The 12355-nt window shown below is 53.4% G+C and overlaps 1 protein-coding gene across 1 annotated transcript in view; it reads right to left on the bottom strand.

Moving 5' to 3' along the window:
• Positions 1–2820, bottom strand: part of cog2 (component of oligomeric golgi complex 2) — an 86627-nt gene extending 83807 nt beyond the window's left edge. Inside the window, exon 1 of the mRNA XM_038801066.1 lies at positions 2644–2820. Coding sequence (XP_038656994.1) covers positions 2644–2727 — 84 coding nt within the window. The 5' untranslated portion in view covers positions 2728–2820. The remainder of the gene's footprint in view (positions 1–2643) is intronic.
• Positions 2821–12355: the final 9535 nt, after the last annotated feature.

The following is a 12355-nucleotide window of genomic DNA, read 5'->3' as shown; positions in this document are numbered from 1 at the left end:
CCACCTCACTGCCTTTTCCTTTTTCTCTGTCCTACCTAAATACTGAATATCCCTGGATGTTCAATTCCCATCTCTGGCCACTCTGCAAATATCTCCATAATCCCAACTATATACACCAGTTTACATCTATTCGAGTGATTAATTCACCCACTTTACTGCAAATGTTCCCTGCAATAAAGCCTTAAGGCATTAACATTTCTTGTTCCATACCCACTATTTTTCAATGTGGCCCGGTTTGATTCTGGCTCTTGATTTCTCTCCCTATCACTTTTCTCATTCCCCTTTCTTTCTTTTGTTCTTGTCCATGTTTCTCCCACCTCGGACTCCTTGCATAGGTTTCCATCCCCCCTGCCATTTTAGTTAAACCCTCCCCAACCATTCTCACAAATAGGACATCAATCCCAGTCCTGCCCAGATGTAGATGTAACTCGTTCATTTTGTGCTGGTCCAACCTCCCAGAACCCATCCCAATTTCCCAGGAATCTGAAACCCTCCCCCGTCAAATCATCTCTTCAACCATGTATTCATCCAATGTATCCTGTCATTTCTGCTGATTAGCCCATGCACTAACAGTAATCCCGACATCACTATCTTTGAGGTCCGACTATGTACCTTACTTCCTAACTCCCTACATTCTGCTTTTAGGACCTCATCCCTTTTTTTAAACCTACGTTGTTTGTATCAATGTGTACCACAAACAGATTGTTCACCCTCCCCCTCCAGGATGTTGCCTGGCTGCTCTGAGGCATCCTTGGCGGTGAGCGCGTGCGAGGGGTGTTGAGCCCGCGCGAGGGGCGGAGAGACAGTGGGGTCAGACAGGGGGGGGGGGGGGAAGGATAGTGCAGAGGGGGGGAAGGATAGTGCAGGGGGGGGCGAAAGACAGCGAGGGGGGGGCGAAAGACAGCGAGGGGGGGGCGAAAGACAGCGAGGGGGGGGCGAAAGACAGCGAGGGGGGGGGCGAAAGACAGCGAGGGGGGGGCGAAAGACAGCGAGGGGGGGGCGAAAGACAGCGAGGGGGGGGGCGAAAGACAGCGAGGGGGGGGGCGAAAGACAGCGAGGGGGGGGCGAAAGACAGCGAGGGGGGGGCGAAAGACAGCGAGGGGGGGCGAAAGACAGCGAGGGGGGGCGAAAGACAGCGAGGGGGGGCGAAAAGACAGCGAGGGGGGGCGAAAAGACAGCGAGGGGGGCGAAAGACAGCGAGGGGGGCGAAAGACAGCGAGGGGGGGCGAAAGACAGCGAGGGGGGGGCGAAAGACAGCGAGGGGGGGGCGAAAGACAGCGAGGGGGGGCGGAAAGACAGCGAGGGGGGGGCGAAAGACAGCGATGGGGGGGAAAGACAGCGAGGGGGGGGCGAGAAAGACAGCGAGGGGGGGGCGGAAGACAGCGAGGGGGGGGGCGAAAGACAGTGGGGTCAGACAGGGGGGGGAAGGATAGTGCAGAGGGGGGGGAAGGATAGTGCAGAGGGGGGGGAAGGATAGTGCAGGGGGGGCGAAAGACAGCGAGGGGGGGGCGAAAGACAGCGAGGGGGGGCGAAAGACAGCGAGGGGGGGCGAAAGACAGCGAGGGGGGGCGAAAAGACAGCGAGGGGGGGCGAAAGACAGCGAGGGGGGGGGCGAAAGACAGCGAGGGGGGGCGAAAGACAGCGAGGGGGGGAGAAAGACAGCGAGGGGGGGGAGAAGACAGCGAGGGGGGGAGAAAGACAGCGAGGGGGGGAGAAAGACAGCGAGGGGGGGAGAAAGACAGCGAGGGGGGGAGAAAGACAGCGAGGGGGGGGAGAAAGACAGCGAGGGGGGGGGGGAAAGACAGCGAGGGGGGGGAAAGACAGCGAGGGGGGAGGAAAGACAGCGAGGGGGAGAAAGACAGCGAGGGGGGAGAAAGACAGCGAGGGGGGGAGAAAGACAGCGAGGGGGGGAGAAAGACAGCGAGGGGGGGAGAAAGACAGCGAGGGGGGGGAGAAAGACAGCGAGGGGGGAGAAAGACAGCGAGGGGGGGAAGACAGTGAGGGGGGGGGAAGACAGTGAGGGGGGAGAAGACAGCGAGGGGGGGAGAAAGACAGCGAGGGGGGGAGAAAGACAGCGAGGGGGGGAGAAAGACAGTGAGGGGGGTGAAGACAGTGAGGGGGGGGAAGACAGAGGGGGGGGGGAAGACAGAGGGGGGGGGGGAAGACAGAGGGGGGGGGAAGACAGTGGGGGGGGGGGTGAAGACAGTGGGGGGGGGGGAAGACAGTGAGGGGGGGAAGACAGTGAGGGGGGAAGACAGTGAGGGGGGGAAGACAGTGAGGGGGGGGGAAGACAGTGAGGGGGGGGAAGACAGTGAGGGGGGGGAAGACAGTGAGGGGGGGGGAAGACAGTGGGGGGGGGAAGACAGTGAGGGGGGGAAGACAGTGAGGGGGGGGAAGACAGTGAGGGGGGGAAGACAGTGAGGGGGGGGGAAGACAGTGGGGGGGGAAGACAGTGGGGGGGGGGAGACAGTGGGGGGGGGAAGACAGTGGGGGGGGGGGAGACAGTGAGGGGGGAAGACAGTGAGGGGAGGGGATAGTGTCAGGGTTGGTGCAGGATGGTCGGGAGTATTTTGGTTCCTGGCGTTGGCTGCAGGTGCGCTCAATCTGGAGGGTGTGCGGCGTCCGAGGTGGCGGCAGCTTTACCTTAATAAACTCGTCCTTGTTGAAGCAGAGCGAGTCAGGCCCCGTGGGCAGGCTGAGCAGCCCTGCCGCCCGGCGCTGCTCCATTCTCCGCCTGTTTGAATCCAAACCGCGGCCTAAACTTCCGTTGACATGGCACCTGCCAGAATCGACGAGGATGTCGGGGAATCAAGAGGTGTCTTGTCTTGGAGACTCCAGCAACAGCGCCCTCTACAGCCCCGGAGGACCAATAACACCCCACCTGAGCTTTAAGCAGACAATTCACATTTCACTCCTGGCAGACAGCTCCTTTTGAAAGACATCATTTGCATGTAATCCCTTTGCACAACTTCAGGACGTCCGAAAGTTCTTTGTTACAGCATTTATATCGCGGTTTAATGTAGTTGGACATCTGAAAATATTTCACAGCAGAAAGATGGACACCGAACTACATTAGGGCAGGTGACCAAATCTTGAGAAAAGAGGTGGATTTGAAGGAGCGTCTTAAAGGAAGAAAGATAAATATTTAGATAGAGGGTGGTTTTGAGACATTATTTTTGAGTTGAAGGCAAGGCCACCATGTTAGCATAGTGGTTAGCACGGTTGCTTCACAGCTCCAGGGTCCCAGGTTTGATTCACGGCTTGGGTCACTGTCTGTGCGGAGTCTTCACGTTCTCTCTGTGTCCGCGTGGGTTTCCTCCAGCCGCTCTGCTTTCCCCCCACAGTCCAATGATGTGCGCCTTAGATGGATTGGCCATGCTAAATTGCCCTTAGTATCCATAAAGATTAAGTAGTTACCAGGTTACGGGGATAGGGTGGAGGCGTGGGCTTGAGTAGGGTTCTCTTTCCGAGGGCCAATGCAGACTCGATGGGCCGAATGGCCTCTTTCAGCACTGTAAATTCTATGATTGATTATGAAAGTCAGAGATGCAGAAGAGGTAAGAATTGGAGAATCTCAGGGAACTCAGAGTACAGTCAGTGAAGTACTTTTGAAGTGTGTTTTTGTAGCAGTGTTGTTTGAGGGTGTCATGGATGTTTCAAAAGATGTTTCCCCAAATTCAACCATGAACAATGTGTGTGTATTTTATTAAATGTGAAGTGATAAATTCAGGTTAAAGTAACCTGACAGCAGGGCAGCAAGGTGGTGCAGTGGTTAACACTGCTGTCTCACAGCGCCGAGGTCCCAGGTTTGATCCCTGGGTCACTGTCCGTGTGGAGTTTGCACATTCTCCCCGTGTTACGTAGGTTTCGCCCCCCACAACCCAGGATAGGAGGATTGGCCACATTAAATTGCCCCTTAATTGGAAAAAATGAATGGGTACTCTAAAAAAACATTTTTAAATAACCTGGCAGCCAAACCTTTTTCTTAACAAAGATTAGTTTATCCCACCCCATTGCTCTTGAAGTTACTTAACAGAAGATAAAGTTACTAATATACACATAAAGATTAAATGTTGTTTGTAAACATATATCAAGATTAGTCCATATTCGACCCATGCTATATGTTTTGAAGATGAAATGAAATGAAAATCGCTTATTGTCACAAGTAGGCTTCAAATGAAATTACTGTGAAAAACCCCTAGTCGCCACATTCCGGCACCTGTTCGGGGAGGCTGGTACGGGAATTGAACCATGCTGCTTAACATGAAGTGTTGCCTTGTCTGCTGTTCAGGTCTCAAGGTTGTAGAGTTGTATTTTCAGCTATGATGACTTCCACTGTTAAATTTCCAGAGGTTGTTTTAACAGGTATGCATAGATTAATTCAGGTCTACAGCAGGGTAGAAGATTCCTTTCTCTGGTTCTGCAAGCTTAGCACTTTCAAACTTCACAGTTACTTACTGCAAAAGCCGTGACTGTTTCTCTAACTCTCCCTGGGTGAAAGCTTCTATATGGATCTCTCAGCTTCCTGCCCTTTTCAATGCATTTTTCAGATAAACTCAGATGACCAGTTATCATGTGACCTGTGCAAAATACTGTACCTAAAAAAGTCATCTCCTAAATAAGGTATTGACACTACAAACAGGTGTCCTCCCACCTGGGATTCTTTTTTTCTCACAAGTTCAAATGCATTATATTACCATCATGCAAGTATTTGCATTTTATTACAGTCTGTAGTGATGAACAAAAAGTCTTCTGATAATGATAGAGCTCTTCACGCTGTTTTGCTGGTCATGTTCTTGATGTGCTGCCAGTCCTTCGGAGTGTATTTGTCACATTTTGTAGCTGCAGCTGACAAGAAGCACTTGGTTGCTTCAACTCCTGTATTCCATACTCAGCCGCAGGCTCATTGTGTTGCTTTATCAACACCCCGACCCTCCCACCCCCCCCCCCCCCCCCCCCCCCCCCAATCCCCCAACAATTTGATTACTATATTCGCCGTTGATTGGCTTCCTCTCCTCCACCAGCTGTAAACCTCAATGTGACACTGATGTCGATATCGTATCCTGTACAGAATTCTGTTCGCTTGTCACTCCTGTCTTTACCATTGATTTCAGGCACGCAAACATCTCAGATACAACAGTTTTGTTCTAGTGTTTAAACTACTCCATGGGCTCACCTCCCGCACCTCCACCCCATCTCACACCTTATTTGTGTGACTTCTTCCAGCCCTGTTACCCCTGGCTGATACTGAAGATGAAGGCAGATAACTAAAAGTGTAGAGGTAAAGTAGCAAAAATGGCAGCCTGCTGGATCCTAGCTTTTTAAAACATGGTGTAGATTATATCTCGGCAGTTCCGAGGCTCAAAGCCTTTGCTATTTCCTCTTTGACTTTCCTCAGCATCTGAGGATACACGACATCAGAGATCTGGCATTTTTTGCACTTTGGGTTGCACTAATTTTCTCAGTGTTACTTCTTCATTTTAAGTTATTAATAGTATCTAATTGGTCCATACTCTCCTCGTATTCCAGTCCCTGACTCTTCTCCACTCTTCCATGAACTCTAGAGCAAAGGCCTCATTTTGTATCTCAGCAACTTCCATCTTAAGCATTACGGGCGCAATTCTCCGCTCCCGCGCGGCATCGGGAAGGCCGTCGTGAACTCGGCCGAGTTTCACGACGGCGTCAGAGGCCGCTCCTCGTACCATATTCACCCCCCCCCCCCCCCCCCCAAAGGGGGGCAAGGAGCTGTGTTGTGAGAAACCCGGCCGCCGGGCCTTGACCCTTGCGTCAAAGCGGCGCGCCGAGAATGACACGACGGCGGCGCCTAATTGATGTCAGCCGCGCATGCGCAGGTTGGCCGGCTCCAACCCGCGCATGCGCGGTTGCCGTCTTCCCCTCCGCTGCCCCGCAAGACATGGCGGCTTGATCTTGCGGGGTGGTGGAGGGGAAAGAGTGCGTCTCTTGGAGACGTCGGCCCGAAGATCGGTGGGCACCGATCGCGGGCCAGTCCCCTCCCGAGCGCTGCCGTGGTGCTCGATCCCCTCTCCGCCGCCCACAGGCCCCAAACTTACCTTTCGCGCTATGTTCACTCCGGTAGCGACCAGGTGTGGTTGCCGCCGGCGTGAACAGGTCGGGAACGTCAGGCCGCTCGGCCCATCCGGGCCGGAGAATCGCCGGTCGCTGTGAAGAGCGGCGATTCCGCGACACGCCATTTTGGGGGGGGGGGGGGGGTAAGGAGAATCGCGGGGGGTGCCAGGGCGGCGTGTCGTGATTCGCCCGGCCCTCCCGCGATTCTCCCACCCGGCGTGGGGAGCGGAGAATCGTGCCCTACATATCTGCCAATTCTTTGTCCCAAAAAGGATTTCCTTTTTCTTTTTAATAAACATTTTATTGAGGTATTTTTGGTATTATAACAACAACAAAATACATAATGTACATGAAACTATAAACATAGTGCAAAAGCCATCTCCCTCCCTTACAGGTCCCACCTTTATTAACCCCCTACTCTAAGCTAAACTAACTCCCCTTCTGCTGACGATTAATTTTCCGCGAAGAAGTCGACGAACGGTTACCATCTCCGGGCAAACCCTTGATTTTCTCCCAACAGAGAAAACTAGCCATGTCCGATAGCCATATCTCCGACATCGGGGGCTTTGAGTCCCTCCAAGCTAATAGTATCCGTCTCCGGGCTACCAGGGAAGCAAAGGCCAGAAGGTCTGCCTCTTTCTCCTCCTGGATTCCCGGGTCTTCCGACACCCCGAAAATCGCCACCTCTGGACTCAGCTCCATCCTTGTTTTTAACACTGTGGACATGACATCTGCAAACCCCTGCCAAAATCCCCTAACCTTCGGACATGCCCAGAACATGTGGACATGGTTCGCTGGTCCTCCCGCACATTTTGCGCACCTGTTTTCCACCCCAAAGAATCTGCTCATCCGGGCCACTGTCATGTGAGCCCGGTGAACGACCTTAAATTGGATCAGGCTGAGCCTGGCACATGTTGCGGATGCGTTGACTCTGCTCAACACATCCGCCCATAGACCATCCTCTATCTCTCCTCCCAGCTCCTCCTCCCACTTGCGCTTCAGCTCCTCGGTCTGCGTCTCCTCTGACCCCATAAGTTCCTTGTAAATGTCCGAGACGCTCCCTTTTCCTACCCACCCTCTGGAAACTACCTTGTCCAGAATCCCCCTTAGCGGTAGGAGCGGGAAGGTTGACACCTGTTTACGTAGGAAGTCCCGCACCTGCAGATACCTGAATTTGTTTCCCCTCGCCAACCTAAACTTCTCCTCCAGCGCCCTCATACTCGGAAAGCTCCCCTCTATAAACATATCCCTCATCCTCTCAATCCCTGCTCTCCGCCATATCCGGAACCCCCCATCCATACTTCCCAGGGCAAACCGGTGATTGTTACAGATTGGGGACCAGACCGATGCTCCCTCCACTCCCACATGTCTCCTCCATTGCCCCCAGACTCACAGGGCCACCACCACCACGGGGCTGGTGGAGTACCGTGCCGGCGGGAACGGCAGAGGCACAGTTACTAACGCCCCCAGACTGATGCCCTTGCATGAAGCTGCCTCCATACACTCCCATGCTGACCCCTCCCCCCACCACCCACTTCCTGATCGTGGCTATATTCGCTGCCCAGTAATAATTACAAGAATTTGGCAGTGCCAGCCTGCCCTCTCTCCGACTCCACTCAAGCATTACCTTCCTTACTCGTGGGGTCTTGCCCACCCAAACAAAGCCAGAGATCACTTTGTTGACCCGTTTAAAAAAGGACCGCAGAATAAAGATGGGGAGACATTGAAACACAAACAGGAATCTCGGGAGGACCGTTATCTTCACCGTCTGCGCCCTCCCAGCCAGAGACAACGGAAGTGCGTCCCATCTCCGAAAATCGTCCTTCATTTGGTCCACCAGCCGGGCCAGATTCAATTTATGCAGCCGGTCCCAGTCCCGCGGCACTTGAATGCCTAGGTAACTAAAGCCCCGCACAAATCCGATCCATCCCAGTCTATCCAATCAAAAGCCTTTTCTGCATCCATTGCGATCACTACCTCCACCTCCCTACCTTCCGTGGGCATCATGATCATGTTTAACAACCTTTACATTGGCCACCAATTGCCTGCCCTTAACAAACCCCGTCTGGTCCTCCCCAATAACGTCCGGAACACAATCCTCAATCCTGGAGGACAAAATTTTGGCCAGCAGTTTGGTGTCCACATTCAACAGGGATATCGGCCTGCAGGACCCACACAGCTCCGGGTTCTTGTCCTGCTTCAGAATCAGCGAAATCGTGGCCTGTGACATCGTCGGGGGCAGCACCCCTCTCTCCCTTGCCTCATTGAACATCCTCATCAACACTGACCCCAATATCCCAAAGAACTTTTTATAAAACTCCACTGGGTATCCGTCCGGCCCCGGAGCTTTACCCGACTGCATGGCCTTCAGACCCTCCACTATCTCTTCCAACCCGATCGGGGCCCCCAGCCCTTCTACCCGCTCCCCGTCCACCTTTGGGAAATTCAGCCCCCCCCCCCCCCAAAGAAGTGCCTCATCCCCATCGGCCCCGTAGGGGGTTCCGACCTATACAGCCTACTGTAGAAATCTCTAAACGCCTCATTCACCCCTCCCGAATCTCCAACCAGGTTCCCATCTCTGTCATTTACTTTCCCTATCTCCCTGGCTGCCTTCCTCTTTCTAAGCTGCTGTGCAAGCATTCTGCTGGCCTTCTCTCCATGCTCATAGATCGCCCCCCGCTCGCCTTTCTCAGCTGCTCCACCGCCCTCCCTGTGGTGAACAAGCCGAACTCCACCTGCAGCCTCCGCCGTTCCCTTAAAAGCCCTGCCTCTGGGGTCTCCGCATACCTCCTGTCGATCTGTAGTATCTCCTTTACCAGTCGGTTCATCTCTGCCATGTCCACCTTCTCCCTATGGGCCCGTATCAAGATCAGCTCCCCTCTGACCACCGCCTTCAGTGCTTCCCAGACCACCGCTGCTGAAATTTCCCCCGTGTCGTTCATCTGCAGGTAGTTCTGAATACATTTCCTCAGCCGCTCGCATACCCTTTGTCAGCCAAAAGTCTCACATCTAACCTCCAGTGCGGGCGCTGGTTACTGTCTTTACTAACTTGCAGGTCAACCAGTGCGGAGCCTGGTCTGAGATTGTGATCGCCGAATACCCAGTGTCCACCACCCCTGCCAGTAAGGCCCTGCTCAAAATAAAGAAATCAATCCGGGAGTACACTTTATGCACGTGTGAGTAGAAGGAGAACTCCTTCACCCTCGGCTGCCCAAATCTCCATGGATCCACCCCCCCTCCCCCATCAGCTCCATGAACCCTTTTAGTTCCTTTGCCATTGCTGGCACCCTGCCCGTTTTCGAGCTTGACCGGTCCAAGCCAGGGTCAATAACTGTGTTGAAGTCCCCTCCCATGACCAACCTGTGCGAGTTCAGGTCCGGTACCTTCCCCAGCATCCTCTTTATAAACTCCACATCATCCCAATTTGGTGCATACACATTTACTAATACCACCTGCACCCCCTCCAGTTTCCCACTGACCATAATGTACCGACCTCCCACATCCCACAAGAGGGGCAGCACGGTAGCATTGTGGATAGCACAATCGCTTCACAGCTCCAGGGTCCCAGGTTCGATTCCGGCATGGGTCACTGTCTGTGCGGAGTCTGCACATCCTCCCCGTCTGTGTGTGGGTTTCCTCCCGTGCTCCGGTTTCCTCCCACAGTCCAAAGATGTGCAGGTTAGGTGGATTGGCCATGATAAATTGCCCTTAGTGTCCAAAATTGCCCTTAGTGTTGGGTGGGGTTACTGGATTATGGGGATAGGGTGGAGGTGTTGACCTTGGGTAGGGTGCTCTTTCCAAGAGCCGGTGCAGACTCGATGGGCCGAATGGCCTCCTTCTGCCCTGTAAATTCTATGATAATCTATGAATCCAAAACTATTCTACCCGTCTCAAACACCACCCGCTTATTGATCAGGATCGCGACCCCTCTCGTCTTTGAATCTAGTCCCGAGTGGAAAACCGACTGACCCAGCGTTTCCTCAGTCTAATCTGGTCAGTTACTCTTAGGTGCGTCTCCTGCAACATTACCACGTCCGCCTTCAGTCCCTTTAGATGCACGAACACACGTGCCCTCTTGACCGGCCCATTTAACCCTCAAACATTGCAGGTGATCAGCCTATTTGGGGGGCTCATTGCCACCCCCCCCCCTCGCCGATCAGCCATCCCCTTTTTTGGGCCAGCCTCCAGCCCGTGCCCCGCGCCTCCACCGGCCCGCCCCCCAGGCAGCCCCCGCCCCCAACCTCCTCTCTGTCCCTCAGCTCAAGTCCCTCCCTCATCAGCAGAACATTTACCCCCTACTACCCCCTAGTAACAACACCCTGTAACCCAACCCCTTTACTAAACCAAACATATGCACATCCCCCCACTGCGCTTCTGTGAGCTAGCCTGCCCAGCTAGCTTGGTGGCCCCCATCCCTGGCGCCAGATAGTTTCCCACCTATTGTACCCCCCCCCCCCCCCCCCCCCCCCCCCCCCCCACCCCCCCACTCATACAAACATACTCCAACATCAAACAATCCCCACAATTGCCTGACAGAAAAACACCAAGATCTAAACAAGCACACCTCCATCCCCCAACAGTTAAAATGAAAACCTTCACTCACTCAGCTCTACCACTGGTCCCAAATCAATGCAAAAGGCATCACAATCAGCTTCCACAAAACAAAAAACGAGAACCTTTCATTTAAAAGAACATAAAAACAAAACAAAAAACATGAACTTTGCAGCAAAATTCAAAAGTTCTCAGTCCACCACCAGTCCTTTCCTTTTCACAAAGTCCAGCGTGTCCTCAGGCGACTCAAAATAAAAGTGCTGATCCTCGTGCGTGACCCAGGGACAGGCCGATACAACAGTCCGAACTTCACCTTTTTCTTTAAAAAGATCGACCTAATCTGGCTGAAGCCTGCTCTTCTCCTGGCCACCTCCACACTCAGGTCTTGGTAAACCCGCAGGATACTGTTGTCCCACTTACAGCTCCATGTCTGCTTGGCCCACTGTAGAATATGCTCCTTATCCAAGTACCTGTGGAATCTCACCACCATTGCCCTCGGGGGGGGTCTCCCATTCGCGGCTTCCTGACGAGTGTTCTGAGCCCTGTCCACCTCCAAGGCTCGGGAGAATGCCCCATCCCCCAGCAGCTTCACAAACATATCCAATGTATGCCCCAGCGTCCGCTCCTTCGGACCCCTCCGGGAGCCCAACGATTCTCAAGTTCTGCTGGCGGGACCTATTCTCTAGGTCCTCCACCATCTCCAGGAGCTTCTTCTGCTGGTCTCTCAGCATCCCCACCTCCAGCTCCACCGCAGTTTTATGTTCCTCCTGCTCAGCCAGCGCCTTCTCTACCTTCTGGATCGCCCGATCTTGGCCGTCCAATCTAAGCTCCAGCCGCTCAATTGACTCTTTTATCAGGTCCAAGCAGTCCCGTTTCTGCTTAGCAAAGCCTTCCTGAATAACTTGAAGCAGCTGCTCTGTTGACCGCTGGGTCGACAAACCAGAGGTCCAGTCCTCTGCCATGCTGTCTCCTGCTGCAGCTTCAGCCCAAGCCTTCTCTGTCTTCCTGTTTCTGCCTTTACGAGCACTTCTAGTCCTTCTCTCCATGCACCGACGTGGGAATTCAGTACGCAATTGCCTCCGTCACCAGTTTTACAGTTCAAGTCCCGTAGAAAATCGGGGGAAAAGGTCCAAAAGTCCGACCCCAGCAGGAGCCACCAAATGTGCGACTTACTCCTTCATAGTCGCCACTGGAAGTCAGGATTTCCTTTTTCATTATTAATCAGACCCTCCCTCTATTTGACTGATTCCGTAAATATTTTCCTTTATGTTATTGTAAGGGAGGTGGAGTGTAAAAGTGGGAAAGTCTTGCTACAACTGTATGGCACACTGGTGAGACCATATTCTAGAGTACTGTGTACAGTTTTGGTCTCCTTACGTGCATGGTGAGCAGATGAGAGAAGGTTCACTGTTGATTCTTGGGATGAATGCATTTTCTTATGAGGAAAGGCTGAGCAGGTTAGGCTGACACTCATTGGCGTTTAGAAGAATGAGAGCTGACCATACTGAAACATAGATGGTTCTGAAAGGGGCTTGGCAGGGTAATTGGTGAAAGGATGTTTCCCCTCATGGGGGAACCTAGAACGAGGGGGCACAGCTTAAGATTAAACGGTCTCTGAGGAACATTCGTCTTTGGAATTCTCTTCCACAGAGAGTATTGGAGACGGGCTTATTGAAGAAACTCAAGGCTGAACCCGACAGATAGTGTGAGTCGAGGG

The sequence above is a fragment of the Scyliorhinus canicula genome, chromosome 6 (assembly GCF_902713615.1).
Source record: "Scyliorhinus canicula chromosome 6, sScyCan1.1, whole genome shotgun sequence".
In the NCBI taxonomy this organism is placed as follows: domain Eukaryota; kingdom Metazoa; phylum Chordata; class Chondrichthyes; order Carcharhiniformes; family Scyliorhinidae; genus Scyliorhinus; species Scyliorhinus canicula.
The sequence above is the reverse complement of the archived record's forward strand: the minus strand, read 5'-3'. Positions and strand labels throughout refer to the sequence as shown.